Genomic DNA, 760 nt, shown 5'->3' with positions numbered 1-760 from the left:
CGCGTTCTCGAAGGAGGCCGGCAACCCTGCGCAACCTTCACGCCCGCCGCTTCTCTGGCCTCGCCCAGAGGCAGGCCATCGACATTCAGGCCTCCGCTGACGGCAAGGGCGTCGTGCTCTCCGTCAAGTCGAGCAAGCCCAGCCTCAAGAGGAAGCCCGCCAGCTCGTGGCAGAAGGTCACCCTCAAGAAGGATTTCCGCCGCACGGCTCGCGCCATCCAGGGTGCTTCCCGCAAGTACAGGTCCGACCTCACCAGCGCTGCCCTCGCCCGTTACACCAAGCTCTACTACGCCGCCAAGTCCAAGGGTGTTGCCAAGAAGCCCATCACCCACAAGGCCAGGAAGAGCGGCAAGACGCTCGCCAAGGCCAGGAGGGGCGGCAAGGCTGCCAAGTACGCCGCCTCCAAGAAGACCACCCCCGCTGTCCCCGCTCAGTAAATGAGATCGCCATATAAAATTTACTCCTAGAACTTGATGATTTTGGTGTGTTTCCATTGTGCGGTTCGAGTGATACCCAATGAAGATGAATGTGAATGTGTTGGTTTCACTGTGGCAGTAGCAGGCACCTGGTGGACCTGTGTGCAGACCAATGCTACTATCCTCCTCTTCATGAATTTCAACTTCAACAAACTGATGGACTTGCTGGAGGAAGACAGGCAAAGATTGGCCCATTCAATGGCTTCTACCTCCTTCTCTACTTCTACAAGCAAGAACCAGATGCCATTGCCAAGGAGTTCCAGCCTCTGTGGGCCCCTGTAGAT

The 760-nt window shown here is 57.1% G+C and overlaps 1 protein-coding gene across 1 annotated transcript in view; it reads left to right on the top strand.

Annotated features, from left to right (window-relative positions):
* Window positions 1-437, top strand: part of ACA1_236470 (uncharacterized protein) — a gene marked incomplete at both ends in the record, with an annotated part of 572 nt that extends 135 nt beyond the window's left edge. The window contains one exon of the mRNA XM_004341085.1: window positions 69-437. Coding sequence (XP_004341133.1) covers window positions 69-437 — 369 coding nt within the window. The remainder of the gene's footprint in view (window positions 1-68) is intronic.
* Window positions 438-760: the final 323 nt, after the last annotated feature.

Source organism: Acanthamoeba castellanii, assembly GCF_000313135.1.
Source record: "Acanthamoeba castellanii str. Neff unplaced genomic scaffold scf7180000084762, whole genome shotgun sequence".
Lineage (NCBI taxonomy): Eukaryota > Discosea > Longamoebia > Acanthamoebidae > Acanthamoeba > Acanthamoeba castellanii.
This window is presented reverse-complemented; position numbering and strand designations above follow the sequence as displayed.